The sequence below is a fragment of the Mercenaria mercenaria genome, chromosome 10 (assembly GCF_021730395.1).
Source record: "Mercenaria mercenaria strain notata chromosome 10, MADL_Memer_1, whole genome shotgun sequence".
Lineage (NCBI taxonomy): Eukaryota > Metazoa > Mollusca > Bivalvia > Venerida > Veneridae > Mercenaria > Mercenaria mercenaria.
In genome coordinates, this window is record NC_069370.1 from 1,970,448 (window position 1) to 1,989,446 (window position 18,999).

The 18,999-nt window shown below is 36.0% G+C and overlaps 2 protein-coding genes across 14 annotated transcripts in view; one reads left to right on the top strand and one right to left on the bottom strand.

Moving 5' to 3' along the window:
- Nucleotides 1-18,999, top strand: part of LOC123559918 (nascent polypeptide-associated complex subunit alpha-like) — a 193,863-nt gene that overhangs the window by 78,457 nt on the left and 96,407 nt on the right. The window lies entirely within an intron of this gene.
- Nucleotides 1-18,999, bottom strand: part of LOC123559920 (equilibrative nucleobase transporter 1-like) — a 97,435-nt gene that overhangs the window by 67,041 nt on the left and 11,395 nt on the right. For 5 of the 13 annotated variants that reach the window (XR_008372556.1, XR_008372557.1, XM_053552116.1 and 2 more), the window contains exons 1-8: nt 13,343-13,497; nt 11,924-12,407; nt 10,833-10,925; nt 10,304-10,350; nt 9,704-9,780; nt 8,690-8,782; nt 6,346-6,601; nt 493-681 (exon numbers count right to left, since the gene is read on the bottom strand). Coding sequence is in view for 11 of the 13 variants with exons in the window: in XM_053552116.1 (XP_053408091.1) it covers nt 493-681; nt 6,346-6,601; nt 8,690-8,782; nt 9,704-9,780; nt 10,304-10,350; nt 10,833-10,925; nt 11,924-12,357 (1,189 nt within the window). In the remaining 2 variants the exon portion in view is untranslated. Of the gene's footprint in view, nt 1-492; nt 682-6,345; nt 6,602-8,689; nt 8,783-9,703; nt 9,781-10,303; nt 10,351-10,832; nt 10,926-11,923; nt 12,408-13,342; nt 13,498-18,999 lie in introns of those variants that run through there. The other 8 variants (XM_045352081.2, XM_053552107.1, XM_053552108.1 and 5 more) reach the window with 8 other exon arrangements.

Genomic DNA, 18,999 nt, shown 5'->3' on the forward strand with positions numbered 1-18,999 from the left:
TTCAACCCATTAGCTCTCAGCCAAAGATTCCTGCACTTTGTAACTATACACACTTCCTTATACGAAACCGTTAGAACTTAGTTGATGAAAGACTATAAGAATATAGTATGCTTGCCTGCGTAATACATGGATTTCCTAAAGACAGTGTGGAATTGAAAAGCGAGCGCTAGCGAGATTTTTTTATTCACGCTGTGCTGAAGATTGGGTAAAAACCTACCTTTCTCAAGAAGACATGTTATAGAATTTAATTTTCGCAGATATTGTAATTGAAAGTCACTCAAACACTAATTTAACGTCAAATTATAACGTCAATCAAGGACACGTGTAGATATCTAGCTTATCCTTTTTCTAATCAATGTAATCTGCTACCCTCTCCTTATTTTACCCGCTAGGTACAGTCAAGAAATAGGAATTTGTGTCAACCTTTAACAAACTAAACTTCACAGGTTTTATTAATATAATTTCTAATATCTTGATTATCATCAACGGTACCTTTGGCTTCATTTCCGTCGAAGATATTCTCCAACCACACATTTAGCTGTCCAATGAACGTAACAAATCTCAGAGCGTGCACAAACAACCAGTAGAGGTGTAACATGTATGTCATAGAGAAAACAACGGATAACAGTGATGGTTTAGACGAATCGCCTGCCGCTGCGAGATGTACACTGCCATTCATGACTAAAAAATATAAAATCAGAAATTTATGTTAAAATGTCTCAGACAATCTCATCCTAGTTCCAAAGAGGTAAATGTATCGCCAGTTTTAAGCAATCTGTTCAAGATAGACAGGGATCACGTATAGTCACTGATAACCGTTTCTTCTCTTTAAAAACATTTTATTTTCAAACATGTTTTTTCTTTCAAAATTCAACTTACATATGGAGTACCATGCAGCGCTGAACGTACAAATATTGATTGTATACAGACACGGAAGAAATATATACCCAGGCCCGTGTGCAGGATTTGTTTGCTGGGGGGGCCCAACCTGGGGTGGGTTTGGGAGGGGTATTGCAAAATTTTTTAATATGGCACATGAATAGATGCATTTTCCTGCTACCTGAAACACCTATAAGGATGCATGAATGTATCATATATTTAAGGAAAAGTCTACTTTTTAATCATTTCATCAAGCCTTTTCAATGTATGTATGAATGTACAGTCACAGTGTATGGACTTATTTTTCTGTATGATACCCAGTTGAAAAAAATGTTGAAGTTTTAAGATGATTATTAAGTAGACTAGCTCCTAGACTATGATAAATTTTTTTCACATTTTTATGATTTCATGTGGTGAACTGAGCCAGTCTAACTACTATGTCCAGTATACAATTTTAACATCAGTCCTCTTAGAAAATCTCTAGAATAGACAGGCTTTTGTCTCTATGAACATAAAAAAAAATCAAAACAAATCATAGAAATATCGTAATTATCAGTCTAGTGGCTAGTCTAATTATTAAGGGTATCCTATTTGCTAAATGGTCAAATGTTTTTAGATTTCCAACAAAACAAACGAAGTATTATGACAATTACTATTTACATCATAGATTTCAAATGACAATGAACTCTTAACTGTACCAAAGATCTATAAAAATAAATAGATGTGTATTTTATACTTCTTTGACTGTACAAACTATAACATCACAGCACATATTAAATGATATTTTTATGTATAAAACCCCTCATAAGTAACGAGTTTTAGATGCGTTTTGTAAGATTTACTGAGAGACTACTTTTAAAACTATGAGAGTTTTTAAGTAAGGTTATTGGACCCAAAAGAGTAAAATTGATACAGTAGTTTCAAATTCATAATTGTTGTAAAATAAAAAGATAGGATAAATATTTATCAATTTAATAAATTTGGGGAATGTGCCTTAATGTAACAAGAGGGCCAAAATGGCCCTATATCGCTCACCTGTTATTATTGCACTTTACGACAAGAAAGTAAAAAAATCATAATCAAGATCAATCAAAAGAATTATGAGAAAATATAGTTGAAATTTTCTTAAAAGTTACTTCAAATAAAATTATTTTCAAATCAGGCCAGTAGTTTCATGCCCGAAGGATTACATCAGAGGATTATTATTATTATTATTATTATTATACCAGATTTACATAGCACCCTTTTCATGATCAATTTCACGTTCAAAGGCGCTTAACATAGTTCAAATGCAGCCACACAGGGCGCATAATTCATCCTCTACTAGTACAGAGACAGAGCGATCTGACCAGAGGGACAGAGTGAGACAAAGCCCCCACGACAGAGAGATCAGAAATCAGATACAGGCTTGTCCGGCTAACTTAGCCTAGCTTGTTGCGAACAGACAGCCTGGTTCTTTAACGTGCCCAGTGTATAGCACTGATACACGCAAGGATTGCCTGGGTTCCTGACCAGTACACCTCTAGTTTGGTGGGAAACACTGAAAAAAGCGTTTCTGAAAATTCCCGAGTAGCTGCCGGGGATCGAACCCCCGACCTCAGGATTGGAAGGCCAGTGTGCAAACCACTGAGCTATCCGTCCACCACAGGATAGGAGCAAAATTTTGACTGATGAAGCCCAAAGGACAGGAACAACAAAGGAAAGAATTTAACCAAAAAAAAAAAAATTCTAACAAGGTACAGATATGTCAAAATACACCTAAAAATTGGAGGTACCATCCATGTTGTACCACAGAAAAGTGGTCTCGGTTTTTCCCTACGGCCATAATTTATAGTAACATAAAAGGGAAGTAATTGAAAAAAATTATTGTAAGTCAACAAAAGAAGGATCTGCCTAATAAAAACAAGAGCACTGCAATCGACGCAAATGCAGAGCAATATACACACAAAACAAAGTCTTCTGACCTTTGACCTCTAAGTGTGACCTTGACCTTGAAGTGAGCCATTCGAAATATGCGCTATGCACGTCGTTTCGATGATGTGCACATTTGTGTCAGGTTTCTTTGAAATCCTTCAAGGGCTTCGAGAGTTACAGTGTAGAAGGGAAATTGCTAACCAACAGACATACAGACAGATGGACACCGAGGCGATAACATAATACGTCCCTGCGGGCGTGTAAAACAAAATTGAGATCTTATGGTGATACAAGTTGTGTGCAAGTCTGGTTAAAATCAAACCATAAATGAAGCTGCTTTTGTGCAGACAAGGTCAAAATAGCCAATTTTGGCAGTTTCAGGGGCCATAACTCTGGAACCCATTATAGAATTTGGCCAGTTCAAGAAAGGAACCAAAATCTTGTGGTGATACAAGTTGTGTGCAAGTTTGGTTAAAATCAAATCATAAATGAAACTGCTATTGAGCAGACAAGGTCAAAAAAGCTAATTTTGGCCCTTTCAAGGGCCATAACTCTGGAACCCATTAAGGGATCTGGTCGGTTCAAGAAAGGAACCGAGATCTTATGGTGACACAAGTTTTCTGCAAGTTTGATTAAATTCAAATCATAAATGAAGCTGCTATTGTGCAGACATGGTCAAAATAGCTAATTTTGACCCTTGCAGGGGCCATAACTCTTGAACCTATAAAGGAATCTGGCCAGTTCCAAAAAGGAACCAAGATCTTATGGTGATACAAGTTGTGTGCAAGTTTGGTAAAAATCAAATCATAAATAAAGTTGCTATTGTGCAGACAAGGTCAAAATAGCTAAGTTTGGCCCTTCAGGGGCCATAACTCTGGGACCCATTATGGGATCTGGCCAGTTCAAGAAAGGAACCAAGATCTTATGGTGATACAAGTTGTGTGCAAGATTGGTTAAAATAAAATCGTAAATGAAACCACTATCGTGCAGACAAGAAATAGTTGACGCACAAAAATAGCAAATTCTGGCCCTTTAAGGGGAAATAACTCTAGAACCCATGATGGGATCTGGCCAGTTTTCGAAAGGAACTGAGATATAATGCCAATACAAGTTTTGTACAAGTTTGATCAAAATTGCTTGCAAAATGTGGTCTCTATCTTGTTCATAAGAAATTGTGGACGGACGGACGGACGGACATCGGACGAAGGGTGATCACAAAAGCTCACCCTGTCACTATGTGACAGATGAGCTAAAAAGTTACTAAATAAGCTATTTATAGTAACATACAAGAGGACCATGATGGTCCTGAATCGCTCACCTATCCCCACAAGACCCAGTGTTGAACTGAGTATGACGTCGTTATTTCTATTATTTGACATAGTGACCTAGTTTTTGAGCACATGTGACCTAGATATCATCAAGATAAAAAATTCTGAACAATTTTCATGAAGATCCATTGAAAAATATGGCCTCTAGAGAGGTCACAAGCTTTTTCTATTATTTGACCTAATGACCTAGTTTTTGAAGGCACGTGACCCACTTTTAAACTTGACCTAGATATCATCAAGGTGAACATTCTCACCAATTTTCAAGAAGATCTCATGAAAAATATGGCCTCTAGAGAGGTCACAAGGTTTTTCTATTTTTCGACCTACTGACCTAGTTTTTGACCGCACATGACCCAGTTACGAACCTGACCTAGATATCATCAAGCTGAATATTCTCACCAGTTTTCATGAAGATCCATTGAGAAATATGGCCTCTAGAGAGGTCACAAGGTTTTTCTATTTTTAGACCTACTGACCTAGTTTTTGACCCCACGTGACCCAGTTTCGAACCTGACCTAGATATCATCAAGGTGAACATTCTGACCAATATTCATGAAGATCTCATGAAAAATATGGCCTCTAGAGAGGTCACAAGGTTTTTCTGTTTTTAGATCTACTGACCTAGTTTTTAACCCCACGTGACCCAGTTTCGAACTTGATCTAGATATCATCAAGGTAAACATTCTGACCAATTTTCCTGAAGATCCATTGAAAAATATGGCCTCTAGAGAGGTCACAAGGTTTTTCTATTTTTAGACCTACTGACCTAGTTTTTGACCGCATGTGACCCAGTTTCGAACTTGACCTAGATATCATCAAGGTGAACATTCTGACCAATTTTCATGAAGATCCATTGAGAAATATGGCCTCTAGAGAGGTCACAAGGTTTTTCTATTTTTAGACCTACTGACCTAGTTTTTGATCCAACATGACCCAGTATTGAACTTGACCTAGATATCATTAAGGTGAACATTCTGACCAATATTCATGAAGATCTCATGAAAAATATGGCCTCTAGAGAGGTCACAAGGTTTTTCTATTTTTAGATCTACTGACCTAGTTTTTACCCCCACGTGACCCAGTTTCGAACTTGACCTAGATATCATCAAGGTGAACATTCTGACCAATTTTCATTAAGATCCATTGAGAAATATGGCCTCTAGAGAGGTCAAAAGGTTTTTCTATTTTTAGACCTAATGACCTAGTTTTTGACCCCACCTGACCCAGTTTCGAACTTGACCTAGATATCATCAAGGTGAACATTCTAAACAATATTCATGAAGATCTCATGAAAAATATGGCCTCTAGAGAGGTCACAAGGTTTTTCTATTTTTAGACCTTCTGACCTAGTTTTTGACCCCACGTGACCCAGTTTCGAACTTGACCTAGATATCATCAAGGTGAACATTCTGACCAATTTTCATGAAGATCTTGTGAAATATATGGCCTCTAGAGAGGTCACAAGGTTTTTCTATTTTTAGACCTACTGACCTAGTTTTTGATGGCACGTGACCCAGTTTCGAACTTGTCCTAGATATCATCAAGTTGAACATTCTGACCAACTTTCATAAAGATCCCATGAAAAATGTGACCTCTAGAGTGGTCACAAGCAAAAGTTTACGGACGCACGGACGCACGCACGCACGCACGCACGGACGGACGACGGACGACGGACGCCGCGCGATCACAAAAGCTCACCTTGTCACTTTGTGACAGGTGAGCTAAAAACAAAATAAAACCATCATAATGTTTCAATTTTCAGATTCATTTTAAGATTTACTTAACAAAACCAACAATGTTCTGATCATTTTATCACACTTCCAAAGAGTAAAAAACATAATAGTTTCTCCACTACCCAATCAATACCGATCAAGCGATCAATGAAGCATGCACAGATAAACTTTTACCTGTGACATGCCTGGGGCTAATTTCCACTACCGGTTTTATGGCTCTTTAGCCTGTGTATTGCTGTCAAATCAAGCCAGTTGCGCTTGTGTATAAATTTGTTAATTGAGGGGCCCATAGTAATAAAAATCGTAACTAGCCAGCTAGCTGGGGGGGGGGGGGGGCCGGGCCCCCTGACCCCCCACCTGGACACGTGCCTGATACCAAATCACATACAAACGATGGATCACTTACTAGTATTAAAATTATACTTAATACTAGTTCTACTGTATCAATGTTTCTGTAATGTTTATATATTTGTCACATTAACATAACTTACCACCAAGTTCCTTTTCGTGCACTTTTAGAAGCTCTTCATAGAGTTTTTCCGCCGGCTGTAGAGAACTATCGTCCTGTCTGACCAGCTTCTTCTCTTGCATGCAACTGCTTCGTCTTCTCTTCTGCTCCTTCATGTAGTCCTCACTGATATTCATCTTGGGTAGGAAAAACAACGTGCTCGTCGCGATAATAACCGCAAACATAACAGAGATAAAAATATATGAAGTCCGTCTCGCGATACCACTTTCGTAAGCAATCTGTAAAATAGTAAACATAATATGAAAATAAGACTCTATTTCCCCTGACAATACTCTCATAAACAATTTGTAAAACAGTAAACATAATATAAAGTATCAGACTCTTATTCTCATGTTGTCCCCTGGCATGACTCTCGTAATCAATCTGTAAAACAGTAAATATAAAATAAATATCAGACTTGTTTCCCGGTAGAGTCCTGACATGACTCTGATAAACAGTCTGTAAAATATCAGACTCGTGTTGCCGGTCGTCTCCTGACATGACTCTTATAGACAATCTGTAATGTAAATTATCAGTCTCTCCTGGCGTGATTCTTATAGACAATCTGTAATGTAAATTATCAGTCGTCTCCTGACATGACTCTTATAGAGAATCTCTGACATGACTGTTATAGAGAATCTGTAATGTAAATTATCAGTCGTCTCCTGACATGACTCTTATAGACTATCTGTAATGTAAATTATCAGTCGTCTCCTGACATGACTCTTATAGAGAATCTCTGACATGACTGTTATAGAGAATCTGTAATGTAAATTATCAGTCGTCTCCTGACATGATTCGTATAGAGAATCTGTAATGTAAATTATCAGTCGTCTCCTGACATGACTCTTATAGACTATCTGTAATGTAAATTATCAGTCGTCTCCTGACATGACTCATAGACTATCTGTAATGTAAATTATCAGTCGTCTCCTGACATGACTCTTATAGACTATCTGTAATGTAAATTATCAGACTCGTATTGCCCGGTCGTCTCCTGTCACGTCTCGTCTCTCATAAGCAGTCTGTAAAAATGCATTCTAGAAAAACAGATCAGACTTCCGTTGACTCATATGTTTATCAATAATGCTGGGGTGGGGGGACTTGAAATACTTGAAACTGTCTCATAATGCAACTGTCAAAGACAATTTCAAAGTTCTATACATCTGTTAATTAAGTGGAAAGATGCATCACGATGCAACGTCCGAAAGCAACTGCAATGAAGAAAGTTTAAGAACGACGAGTGAGAGGAGTTTGTTTCGGAGTGCATTCCTGAAGGACAATCAGGCGAACAGAAACATGGAAACTTAATAACTTTGACGGTGAATATTTTTTCCGTTTTATAACTCTAGTACAGGAGAATATTGGTTAAGGAAGCAAATAGGAATATTCAGTATAATGTCTAATACAGCCTTTAGAACACTGATTGCCATAATTGGTTTTTCTATCTGATTACAATGCAAAAAGAAATGTTGTGAATTAACTTTCAACCTCATTTCTCAATAAATTTTCATTCAATAACATTTCCCTATTTTTAACGTTTCTGAATACAAATGTTTTTCGTTAAATATTTCGTACAAAAATGCAGGTTGTTGTTATCTGAAGTTGGAAAAACGCTAATTATTTGATAGAGTGCCAGTCTAAATGACGCAGATACAAGTATGAGCATATAGCTATAAAGAGTCAGCCTAACATATATTTCAAGTAATGCATATATATTCTTGAAGAATATATAAAAAGGATAAGCGAGAAATACAATTTCCAGCTTTCTTTTAATGGAAGGATTGATCATTAATTGCACATTGCGTGGCAATTCGACAATGATGCTTTCCTATCAACCTTATTATCATTATCATATCTACTGGGGCCTCCGTGGCCGACTGGTTAAGGTCGTCGACTTGAAATCACTTGCCCCTCATCGATGTGGGTTCGAGCCTCACTCGGGGCCTTCATGTGAGGAAGCCATCCAGTTGGCTTACGGATGGTCGGTTGTTCTACTCAGGTGCCCGCTCGTAATGAAATAATGCACGGAGGGGCACCTGGGGTCTTCCTCCACCATCAAAGCTAGAATGTCGCCATATGACCTATGTCTGTGCGACGTTAAACCCAATAAAAAAAACCTGCTAACCAGATAACACGAAATTCTTTCATTTGTTTCGTAGCGCTTAGCAATTACTAACGTTGGAAACGACCTGTTTACTCGCATAAATTGACTCGAAAGTCAACAATGAAAACATTTTCTCTGTATATAATGAACAATACAGTTTCAGGACCAGCACGCCAATCGAAACTTAACGGTTTCTGGACTAACAGCATTACAAACTTACCCTAACAATCTGTTTATTGATAGAGGAAAAGTCAAATAACCCAGTTAATATAGCAACAATCGTTGATCGCAGATGAGGATGAAGATTTGATACCTGAAATTAAGATCAAAATATCATATAAATTGTTTATTATACGTATGAAAAGTGCGCTCTCATACCACGAGGGATTTTACAGCACATCTTACATGAAAACCATGTTATCGCTCATCTTGCATAAAACAAGTTTCCTATTTTTTCATATACTTTTTCCTATCAAATATTCAAATTAACGTGAATGAATGACAGTTAGCATCTACGGAATACACACTGTCCCTAAATCTAACCAGAAAGTAGATTGAACTGTATAGCTAATCAGAAAGTACCTCTATAGCTGATCTAAAAGTAGATGAAAGAGTACAGATAGATAATTAGAAGTAGACGGAAATATACATATAGCTGATTAGAAAGTAGTTAGAAGTGTGCAGAAGTGTGCCCATAGCTGATGTAGATGGAAGTATGCCCGCAGCTGAGATGGAAGTGTGTCCATAGCTGGTCAAAAAGTAGATAAAAGTGTGCCCGAAGCTAATCCGAAAGTAGATGGAAGGGTGCATATAGCTGATCAGTAAGTAGATGGAAGTATGCTCATAGCTGATCAGAAAGTAGATGAAAGTGTGCCTACAGCTGATCAGAAGCAGACGAAAGTATACCCATAGCTGATCAAAAAGTAGATAAAATGAGCCGAAAGCTGATGAGAAAGTAGATGGAAGTGTGTCCATAGCTAATCAGAAAGTAGATGAAAGTGTGGTCATATCTGATGAGAAAGTAGATGGAAATGTGCTCATAGCTGATCAGAAAATAGATGAAAGTGTGCCCATAGCTATTCAGAAAGTAAATAAAATTGTGGTCATAGCTGATCAGAACGTAGATGGAAGTGTGCCCATAGTTGATTAGAAAGTAGATATCTATGGAAGTGTGCCTATAGCTGATCAGAAAGTAGATGGAAAGAAAATAACGTACACAGTCTACGCTGATTACCTGTAGATTTGTGGAGTAAACGGTCAATCCAGCGATTCCAATACAGCATAAGCCGGGTAGAAGTAGCCATGGTATTTCTGTAAGCGAGTAGAAAAAAAGTTAAAATCTTTGATATATTCAAACTCGACAGAAAACGTACAAACGTCTCGGCACTTAAGCCAGACACAATTTCAAAAGATTTCTTTGATGAGGATAATTTCCAGAAATTTCTTACAACAAAGTACAAAGACATGAGTCACTGTTACAGGCAATATTCAGCCTTTTCCATATCTGAAAGTGTAAATTTTCTTTTAATAAATAACATTTACAGTCAAATAAAACCTTTAAAAATGGTCGGTATAGAGAAAAATAAATTGATAAACAAAGTTTAAATTTTAAATCAAGCTTTTTTCGTTTCCAGTGAGTATTTTGTTTTACCAAACAAGCAAATTATACAAAAGAAGCGGAAATGAAAGTGAAGCATCCCTCAACCTTCGACCATTCGTAACATTTCATTTGACTTCTTTAAATATATATCAATAATGAATAAATATCTTCGTAGTGAATGACTTGTTAAAATTCTGAAATACAGCAAAAATAAAAGAAAGGATTCTATTTTACCTGGACTTGTGAACGCCAAACATAGTGTTCCAATCAAGTAAATAAAGCTGTTTAAAGAGAACAAATACAAATCTATCTATTAATAGTTTTTCAAATACGATAGCAAAAAGCCGAATTACCACTGTCATACCATATATAACAATGTCTGTATTCTACAATATGTTTAATGCAATTTTGCATTCTTTCAAACCCGTACATTTTATGTAAGTAAAAAAGTTTACACCTTATGCAACCAGCAGTCACTGCTTTTATTTACTATTTCTTTTGTTTGTAGCAAAACGTCTAATTAATTAGCCATCGTTATGTTTTGTTTGTCTTTGAGGACCACAATACAAAGTCCGAATGTGACAGCTCGTTTTCCTTGCAATACTAGGCGGGATCCTATAGAATTCGCAGACTAAAAGAGCCTCTAGAGAAACTAATTCCCGTAGTCGAGTGACACGAGTCCTTTGAACATTTCTTGTCTTTATTATATTGCATATACTTGTTACAAAGAGCATCTTTCTCTTATTAATCTCTATATAATTACTTTGTATAATCGGGTTTTAGCTTCACACCCCCACCAGTTAAACTTCTAAAACCCCGTGCTTTCGCTTGGAGGGGTCGCATGGCATAGATCAGCCTGCAAAGAAGCGTTTAAAACGCTTGTTATTCTTTTAATCTTTTTTTAAACAGACTTATAACTCGTTCTAACATGTATGTATATATAAATTTAAATCTGAGTTGTAAATTCTTAACGAATTTCATTGAAATATTTAAACGAAGAGTTAATAAATTCTATAGAAGATTTATTTTGCATTATATTTAAGAACTCAAGAAACTGAAAATGATATTCATTCAGTAACCATTTTTAAAGTCTGATACTTCAAGATAATCATGCAACCTTTGTTAATTTGAACTATTCTTTTACTGTTTATTCTTTCACTGCTTCATTCCCATTAAGTTGAATCAATTTTGAAACCTGGTTATTTAAAGACCGTTAAGAATCAATATCGAATGTCTCAGATACACATTATATACAATGTTTACTGCAAAGTTACTGGATGACATAACATCCGATAAAACCTAACCAGATGATACTGGTTTATACTGCTCCACAGCAGACATGTTATGAACACATTACAAACCAGTGGCATATTGTTTCAACTAAAATATTATCACTAAAATATTATCAAAACGTAATATTACATCGTATTAAAACAAGTTTTTATTTACTTTACGTAAGTATTTACTATTTATTACATTAAACTAACGGGAAGTATTATGCGAAATTTATCAATTTTGCGTTCCTATTTAAAAACGCTGAAACGTGCTGATATCGGCGTCCCAAACTAACATATTACACGAGAAAACTGGAGATATCTTATGCCGAAAAAAGAAGTTTTAATTTAAAAAAGGACCCGTATCTAACACAAGCAGTAGTATCGAGACATGTTAAAGTAAAACTTGGTAAAAATATATAATTAACAATTTACTTTTTATTTTCGATCATTGTTTGTAAATATCGAGGATATTTTTACCATATTTTTTCCACCTTCGGTCCGATACTTCTGCCAGAAAATAAAGGGACAATATAAATATCATGCCTGACTTTTCAGGCGTAATCTCAGTTATACTCACAAAAATATTGCTCGTGTGTTTCTCGTGCCAATGTGTCTGATTAAGTAACCAATGCCTGCGAAAGACAAACACATGAAACTGACTGCTATGGAAAACCAGAGATTCAGCTGAGATTCTTGTGCCGAACATCCTCCGTTTATCGCTTTGTTCTCCGTAATTCTCTGGAACGTGCTGCTATTGTCATCAGCGATGATGACGTCATAAGATTTTTCATCCAATGAATTGTTAGACAATGTCAAATAAGGAAATTGATTGGGAGATAAGTAATCAGGGTTGTTGCCAATGTCATTCTCCGTGCAATAGTCTGAATAAAACCCTTCCTCTTTGAGAATAAACACTAGAGATCCCCATCCATATATTACACCGCCAAACAGTAACACTTCCATAAAGGCCCATACCGTGCAAACCACAGGATACTTCCGGTATAACTCCATAATTTCGGTTTATAACAGGTCTGTCCTTCACTACGTTTTCACAGGGATGCCTGAAAAAATGCACTTGTTCAAACCCGATAGCCCTACGGTACTTTAAGGTATAGAGGATAGCTAACAAACTTTTCCTGCATTCCAGTTCATAGAAAATAAATTTAGTAGCTTTTCTATATATATATATCAAAAGGAAATTGTCTATTCTTTTTTAAATTAAAAGTCATGTGTTTTTTTGTCCTTGCCATTGTTTACATTCACATTGATTTAGTGTACGTGTAGCCTAGAGGATAGCTTCAATCAAGTTTCAATAATTATTCAGAATAATAAGGTAGATAATGTTTTTCATTATCATCCACCTTTTTTTCTTTTAATTTCTATCAAATACTTTTCTTTCACTGTCATCTCCTACATGCACACTGATGACAGCTTTGATTTTCATATAATGACATTTGAAAAATATCACAACAAGCAAACATTTAAAATGTATGTCAGAATGTCAATGTATGTCAGAATGTCAGTCTGCAAGGCAATAAACGAATGTTGTGGAAATTCTTACAAAAATTAAAGTCTAAATACAAAATAATATTATTATCTCTCTATACCCTAAAATCCACTATATTATACATAAAATGATCGCAAGCTGATATTATATAGGTTCATATAGATCTACTTTTGGACTGTGAAGTTTATGTTAAATATTTTATAAGTAAATGCTCCTAAAGCTCCCACTCTTAAAACGTGCATAAAGTAGTTATAGCACAGCCATTATTACAAAAAGATTATAAATGGTAGCACTACACGTGTGAGGAGAAACTTCCATATACCATATACATTTTCGACCTTAAAAATCATCTACAGTACATGAATAAATAGGCCTACACAAAACACATAAATTATCAAGTGCGTAGATCTATATAATTATAGCATATTTCAAGTTATTTAAGCAAACTATACACTATACATCACAGTATACGTTAACTCATTTACTCACCAACTACCGAGCCAGATGTCACTTCTTATTAATCCTTCAAATAGTAAATCAATAAATGTACACACTCGCTACGCGTATATATATAACAATTACAGCAAATATCACTGCGCACCTCGCTTTTCGATTAATTCTTTGGTAATGCATCAACAAGTATCTACTTTGTTATGACAGTTATAAATAGACAGTGACATAGTGGGGCCAAGTTAATGTAGCAGTATACATAATAGTTAAGTTTAGAAGATACTATTTATTTCTACGGTGGCTAGTAGTTATTTAGCTAATTTGTAAGCTTTAAATGTGCTTAAAAGATATTAAATGTATAAAAAGCTGAAGAAAAAGAGTTAAGCTACAGTCACACATACGGATATGTCAGTGCGTTGAGGTACGGTGCGGATGGGATTGGTCTGTGGAGGGGTCGGGCACGATTAAGCATGGAGCAGTACGTCTTAGTGTGGGAAAAATGGTAAGAAACGGGGAACAAAACATAAATACAGGACGCGAATAAGTACGAATAGGTAGGGCGTACTACGTTGAGGTACGTTTTACTGCGCCTGGCAACTTGCTCAGCGCGTGGACGGGTCTGCGGTGAACTACGTTGAACTACGCTTAAGTACGGGCAGCCTCGGATAACTACGTTCAGCTACAGATCAATAAGCATGACTATGGCAAGGTACGTTTCAGTACGGATAACTACGTTTTAGTACGTTTAACTACGGATGAATAAGTTTCAACCAAGTTGGACTAAAGTCACGCTCAAATGGCTACGGATCGCTCAAACTTTTGTACATGTTCAAAAGTTGGAGAAACTTGCGAGTTTGGGATAAGTCTTGAATACGTTTTGACCAAGTGTTGGTACGGATTGATACGGATTACTACGTTTCTATACGTGGTTAGACGTAGCTATCCGCGCTGTATGTGTGACTGGGGTATTAGCAGATAAATTTGTCGAAACAAATAACTCAGAAAAGGCCTTAAGTTGTCCATCAGTCATCCTTTAGTGGTTGTACTAAGTATGTCTGTTTTAATGAAGTTCATGTGTGAAAAAGGTCACTTTGTTGACGGATATGCTAAGCCTTATGTATCTAAGGGCAACAGCTTTCGGTAGACAATAACACATTTTTAATCATATTTACAGGAACAGAACATAGTTTATTCAACTTGTACACATATACAGGTACCTCGTTGTACAAAACATTCATATCATATTCATAATGTACATGGTCATTTCAAAATATATGTTATATCGATAAGTCTTTACAAACAATATTTTTCTATTACACATACGATCTTTCATTATATCAGTATTTGTTTAAATAGTTAATGTCTCTTGTTGTTACAAGCACAGTGGAAAGAAAAATAATTAATTTGAAAACTCAAAATAAAATAGTTAGGATATGGATTTGGAGAATGAACTGTAAGGTCAAAAATTTAATAGAGTGTATTTTCTCGTTTTAAGAGCTATTTTACTGACTCATGTGATTATAAAACACATACACACGCAAACATACTACGTACTAAGCTTCAAGATTCAATATTTCATTTTATGAATTGGTGTCGTAACTGCTCATATACTTTACATTTAATGACAAAGGGATACTCGTCTTCTATGTCACGCGACTCACATAGCTGACAGATTCGTTCGACCCTTTTGATACGATTTCTACCGTGCCTACCTGTTTCAGTTCGCAAGTTATGGGCTGAAACACGCAATTTGGCTAGTGCCTGACTTAAGGTTTTTGTATTAAGAAAGTGAAGATAATCACTTGGGACAAAGTCGTCTTTTACATAAGAATATAAGTTGTTAAGAACATTGTTACTTTGTAAATCTGCCCGCCATTGTTGGACGTAACAGTCTATTAGCCTTTGTTTAAAAATGGGCAAGAATGTTTTGGAATCTACACTGTCCTGACAATTCCAGACGTCAGGAAAGCCATACTGACATAGCAAGTGCTTAACTTTACTGGCCCCAGTTAGCTTTACCATTTAAGCATCTGTTAAACAAATCATTATAAATGTATTTTAGTAGTATGTTATTGGACGACAGAAGTTGTAACCAGTATTTAATAATTTGAAAATGTCTCGAGATAAATAACGGATACCGTGCCAATTCGCCGTATACGGCCGCATTACTGGTGCTTTGTCTGACTCCCAAAATTGCCTTACAATATTTTAAGTGTACGCGTTCTATTTCTTTGGACTTAGAGAATCCCTAAATTGGACAGGCGTATTCAAGAATTGAACCAACGAACGAATCAAATAGTTGTAGAGATATAGATGGGCTTAATTCAAGCTTACTTAAATTGCATAACAATGTATTTGTTGCTTTTTTAGTGCCTTTCCTATTACATACTTGTTATGTAATACAAATGAACCAGTGTAATTGAATACCACGCCCAAATAATTAAAGTAATTTACTACTTTTAAAAGGTGACCATTAAAATACCAACATTCATTGCGTTTAACTGGACCCCTTTTTCGAAACACTACCACTTTCGTTTTTTCTATATTGACCTGTAAACTCCAGTATTCACAATACTCGCATAACCTGTTTAAGCTATTTTGTAAGTCCTGCACAGAATTTCCAACAATAACCATATCGTCAGCAAACAGTAAGATGATTACACATATATCATATAAAGTCAGTCCTGATGTATTTGTATCTTGTAAAAATAGTTCTAAGTCTTCTAAGAAAGGGGCGAATAATGCCGGTGAATTATTAAGACCTTGTCTTAAGCCAATGGATATTTTGAAGAAATCTGAGCACTGGTTATAACTTTTAACACAAGATTTTACCACTGCGTACATGGCCTTGAACATTTTTAGTATCTTACCATAGAAACCCATACCATAAAGCTTGAACCGCAGGGCATTACGGTAGACCGAGTCGAATGCCTTTTGCAGGTCGATAAAGGCGCAAGGCAATCTTAAATTCTGTGTTAAAGCATTCAATTAAACTTTGTAATACAAATATTGCATCGACTGTACTACGACCCTTCGAACTGAGAGTCCGAAATAACATTGTTTTCCTCGAACCATTTTTCTACTCGTAAGTATGCTGGTAAAAAGTTTACCAAGATTGCTGAGTAAAGTGATTCCACGATAATTATTTGGTATATTTTTATCCCCTTTCTTATGGATAGGCACTATAAAACCTTGTGTCCAGATTTCCGGGAAATAACCAGAATTGAAAACTTTGTTAAATAAGTCAGTAATATGACTTCCAAGTATATCGATAGTTTCAATAAAAAAACTCATTAAGTAAATTATCACTTGGGCACGAAGATTTGTTTCGTTTCAGTTTTTTTAACTGCCGAGGTAACTTCTTGTAGATTAATAGGCGCATTTAGTTCATCAAATGTAGGACTATTCAAATTAAAATCACTGTTCTCATTAAAATACTCAGCATCATCAACTACCCTTGTCCTAATTCCGAGAAATAAGATTTGACCTCCTCTACTGGGATATTGTGATCGGATTTATTAGTTTTTTATTTAAAATGCTTCCGAAAATCTCGAGTTTTTTATTCTTCAACTTTGCTTAATTTTATATGCCCGCTTCTTTTTACGAACAGTAAATTTAAAGCGCTTTCTTAAATTACACAGTTGTACTCTGTTATACTCATACTTGCTACTTTTGAAAACCCTTAACGCATTCTTATATTCGAACTTTACCGTAACGCATATTTACAGGTATATTACTATCACTTGCTTTTTGTAGTCATAGAACGTTTCCAGTGGCAAAGCTGAAAGTCCATATATTTCCTAAATAACATCATAGCCAGGACCCTGTATTCCTCCCAATAGACTATATTTCTCTGCTTTTAAGTGGAGGATTTATTGTCATCCTAAAATATCTTTTTAAAACAACTAACAACAACCAATACATTCTCATATAACACATTTTTCTTACACTTAGCATCCCACAGCTGTCATTCCAAAGCTTTGAGGAAGCTGAGGATCTGAGGTTCTTGACTCTGACCCAGTTGTGGAATGTGTAAATTGAGGGATACGGTTTTATCTTTAATGCTAGGACTTAGACCCAACATGGTATCAGCAGCTTGCAGACCATGATCAGCCAGATCCTTAAGAAGCTGAGGACCAGGAGTTCTTGACTCCTATTCAGCTGTGGAATGCGACTTTTGAGGGATATGGTTTTGTCGTAGGGTCGAATGTTTAACACCCATTGCATTAAACAAACAGTTAAAAAACATAATACTTATTCAGCCTGTTGTTTTCGTTTATATTCTTTCCTTTTCCTATTTCTTACTATTAGACATTTCTAACGTAAACGTAAATCGGAAACGGATTACTGAATCCGTAAATGTTATTTGCAAATAATGATGTAAGGGAGATACTATTGCATTACTATTGGATGGAATTGTCTCCCATAGACCACAAATTAACCTAAAATTTTACGGATTCAGTATTCCGTTTAGTAATTACGTTTACGTTAGAAAGGTCTATTAAGGGGAAATAACTCAATTATTATTTCAAGTCCTGCGTATCACTTATTACAATCAAAATCCTCCTGGCCAATCTCCTATATCTTGATCGCTTATATTGTACTATATATCATTCCGTTATACGTTCACTAATATCATACTAACCCCTCACCCGTAACATTACAACAATGATTTTATAAAATAAGGTAATGGATCATTGCACTCGCCACCGCAACGACAAGTGATGCATACGTATTATTTGTTGTTGTTAGAATAAATATATATCTATGGTATATCAGGTTAGTTTCATATTTTAGTTAATGTGGCGCCCTTCCGGAATTGGAAAGAAGAATGGTTCTAGATATTGAAAGAGAAATAGAAACAAGAAACCGTAAGAAAAAGAAGCAAAAAGTAGAAAGCGGGAAGAAAGAGAGAAAGTGAAGCAAAATGAGGAAGAAAAAGCAGTCATGTTTGATGTCAGAAAATATTTTTTGTTGGATTTAACGTCGCACCGGCACATGATAGGTCATATGGCGACTTTCCAGCTTTGATGGTGGATGAAGACCCCAGGTGCTCCTCCGTGCATTATTTCATCACGAGCGGGCACCTGGGTAGAACCACCGACCTTCCGTAAGCCAGCTGGATGGCTTCCTCACATGAAGAATTCAACGCCCTGAGTGAGGCTCGAACCTACGTCGATGAGGGTCAAGTGATTTGAAGTCAGCGACCTAAACCACTCGGCCACGGAGGCCCCATTACAGGTCTAACCCCATACAGAATTATAAGCTTAAACTTCATACCACATATTGTTGTATGTCGCTTTTTTCACGAATCTGTTTTTTCTTCACCAAATGGTACACATCAAATGTCTAATGACAGGAGTATAGTCATGTGTGATATTTGACTTTTTTCCCGTATCGTCATCTGGCCGACTCCACTGTGATCAACGATAGCATGTATGTTACCCGGAAACCTATTTTGAATGCATTTTAAGGAAACCGAACGGTTTTCACATATGGACCAGCTTTGATATTTGTACATATAGAACCTTTAATACACAGGATATACATATATCTTGAAGATAAAAATCGACATAAAACTAATGCAGAGAGAAAGATTGAAAGGAGATTAAGAAGAAAGCAAATTATTAGTTCATCAAGGCTATGTGACTTATGGAAGATCAAAGTAGTTTTAAAAAAAAATCATATTATAAAGT